Genomic DNA, 2,942 nt, shown 5'->3' with positions numbered 1-2,942 from the left:
TATATATATATTGTTCCTTTTACTTGTAGGTGCTTTTGTGTCTTTTATTTTTTCCCACAAGTCTTTATTTCCATGTGTTGCTTTTACATTTCTATGTCTCCTGTTTTTATTTACTTTATGCATTTTTGCCTCATTATGCAAAAACGGTGGGCGGTCCTTATTGGGTCAGCTCCTCTACTGTTGGTCAACATACAGGAAGGGGCAGGATCCATGTGCAGATCTACTGTGCTGCTTCAGTTTAAAGTTTAGTTCAAAACAAAGGCAAAGTTAAGTGTTTTATTTATTTATTTATTTATTTATTTATTTATTTATTTATTATTTTGTATATTTCCGCTTTATGTCAGTATGGTTCTCAATACCTTTCTCCAACAAAAGGGCTAAAACTCAAAACTGTTTGTTTTCGTGGCTTTATGTAAATAAATTAAATCATACATAAGCAAACACATAATACTTTGTTCACAAAAGTGTCTCCAAAATAAACAGATTAAACTTGTTTGCCTTTTTACAGCTGCCAAAGACAAAGTCGTGCTTTCTCTCCCCAGCCTCTGTGTGTCTCTGTCGTTTTCATTCACTCCGAATGACACAGACAGGAAGTGGGAGAGAAGAAAAAAAGACAAGCAGCAGCTGATAATAATAAGGAAGTAAATGTTGGACTGGATTTTAGAGCCCCGCTTTTGTTGTTAAGAGAAAGCATAAAGCCGACGGCTTCGTATTAAAAGTGAAACAACAACGACGCTGCTACGGAAGTTAGCCGTCAAGCTAATTCTCCACAGACTCCACAATAGATCACCAAACAAACCCCGCTCACAGACAAAAAGAAGTAGAAGAAGACACGGACGAGTAAGTACACACCGACCACCACCTGCATGCTGCATGCATCACGAGGGAGAAAGTGTATTTATATCCGTGTGAACTGACCGTGTGAACGTGTGAAAATGGGTCAGAGAATATAGTGATACACAGACAGGAAGTGCGTGAAGTTCTCTCTGTTTACAACACTTTTTTTTTATTGAGCCAAGCTTGAAAACGAGTATACAAACAGTCCAGTACCCAGGAGGGGGATAAACGGACGAGAAAGAAAAGGTGAAGAGACGAACAGGCATACAGAATACATTTTTTTTTCTCTGTGTCCTTTCCTGTAGAGTCCATGAAAAGATGAGTGCACATGAATACAAAACACAAAGAAACAAAACAAAAACAAGTGAATAGGTCAGAGCCTCAGAAGGTGTTTGGACATGTTGTGACAACAAACACTTTTTATTATCAAACATAAACTGAATGTAGACGAAACAACTACTTCCTGTTTAAATGTGTTGCATATTGATTCTTTTGTGGCCCTAAATGCTTTTTCCTGAGGTTTTTAGCTCCCATATTCACTTGTGTTGGAACACTTTACCAGGAATAAGTCTTAAACATGTTAAACTTTCATTTGTAAGAATACTATCAGAAATAAAAGTTTTATAAGCACCAAACAAATAACCCAATCACTCTATTTTTTCTTGGTTAGTTTTTTTTTATTCTAAAAGCATGTTATCAACTAATCAATAAGCATTAAACAGTGTTATGTTTTGGCAGACATAGAAAGTTAGTAATTGTGCTGAAATGTTCTTACTATTTTTTCCTAGTTAAACCTTTAGCTAATTTGTGGAAAAATATTAAGCATTCATTGAATGTCACAGTTGTTTTATGCCTTGTCCTCTGCTGTTTTTCTCCTTCAGGATTATTTTGACTCCCACACCGTTTCAGCCAGCATGGATCATCAGGACCAACCTCTGGAAGGAGCCATGGATCTGAGACAAGAGGACCTGCCACAGATGGACGGCTCCTGTGATGCGTGTGAGCCTGACGAGGCCCAGCCGGCGACACACGTGTGCCACACCTGCAGCTTCGCCTTCTGCCCCGTCCACGCTGGCAAACACGCCGGGAGAACACGTCACACGTTGACGCCTTACAAGCACGAAGAGACACAGGCCAACGGCCCGCACGCAGACAGAGACTCCAGAAATGGAGGGGAAGCTGAGAACGAACCTGGAGGGAATCGAGCAGTTGTAATGGATCAGGAAGTGGCACCTCCGGCTAACGGTGGTCAGTGTGAAGATGCTGAAAATGCTCGTAAGTGTTCACCTCAGGAAGCCGAGGCCTGCGAAGGGGCTGAGAACGCAGAAGCGGGACCAGAGGCCGTGGGCGGCGAGGAGGCCGGGAAGAGGGACACGGTGACAGTGGAAAGGCTTCGTTGCAAGGAGCACGGGGAGGAAGGCTCTCTGTATTGTAAACCTGACGAACAAATAATCTGCGTGGTGTGTGCTGTGCAGGGTGAGCACAGGGAGCATGAGATCATAACTCTGCACGAGGCCTATGTGTGGCAGAAGGTAAGCTGCACCCGACATGACAGGGTTTTATATGGTAGACCAGCATGGTGGGATTTATTGTATGCTGCGTTTTACACCTAATAACTTATAGCTTACTTTACAACGTCTGCAGCTCTTTAGCAAAATGTATTTAGTGCATCACCAATGTAGTTTGTTATTCATCATAAAGTATTTCAATAGCTGCAGGCCTTGCACTTTTTTAAGTCAGCACTCCAGGGCTCTGTAAAAATGTAGAGTAGTATTAAACACATAATCTTGGTCACTCACATGAATCCATTAATAAATTGCTCCAATTATGCAGTTGTATATTGTATAAAAAATGGAAAAGAAACGTAACAAATTTGCATCATTCTCCACCGTTTGTCTTAACATTTTTATGACACTTTCTCAGTGCATCTTGAGCAAGTTTATACAGTTTATATGTTTCTCACTAAATTATGTGAAAAAATTCTTAAAGAGACTCAGTGGCATAATTTTAAACTTACATTATCCATCCATCCATCCATCCATCCATTTTCTTCCGCCTATCCGGGGTCGGGTTGCGGGGGCAGCAGCTTCAGAAGGGAGGCCCAG

At 41.1% G+C, this 2,942-nt stretch overlaps 1 protein-coding gene across 3 annotated transcripts in view; it reads left to right on the top strand.

Annotated features, from left to right (window-relative positions):
* Positions 1–600: 600 nt before the first annotated feature.
* Positions 601–2,942, top strand: part of trim44 (tripartite motif containing 44) — a gene marked incomplete at its 3' end in the record, with an annotated part of 51,636 nt that continues 49,294 nt past the window's right edge. For 2 of the 3 annotated variants that reach the window (XM_014031830.1, XM_014031828.1), the window contains 2 exon segments: positions 601–840; positions 1,719–2,369. In XM_014031830.1, coding sequence (XP_013887284.1) covers positions 1,752–2,369 — 618 coding nt within the window. In that variant the 5' untranslated portion in view covers positions 601–840; positions 1,719–1,751. 3 annotated transcript variants of the gene reach the window in all.

Source organism: Austrofundulus limnaeus, unplaced genomic scaffold (assembly GCF_001266775.1).
Source record: "Austrofundulus limnaeus strain Quisiro unplaced genomic scaffold, Austrofundulus_limnaeus-1.0 Scaffold1331, whole genome shotgun sequence".
Taxonomy (NCBI): domain Eukaryota; kingdom Metazoa; phylum Chordata; class Actinopteri; order Cyprinodontiformes; family Rivulidae; genus Austrofundulus; species Austrofundulus limnaeus.
The sequence above is the reverse complement of the archived record's forward strand: the minus strand, read 5'-3'. Positions and strand labels throughout refer to the sequence as shown.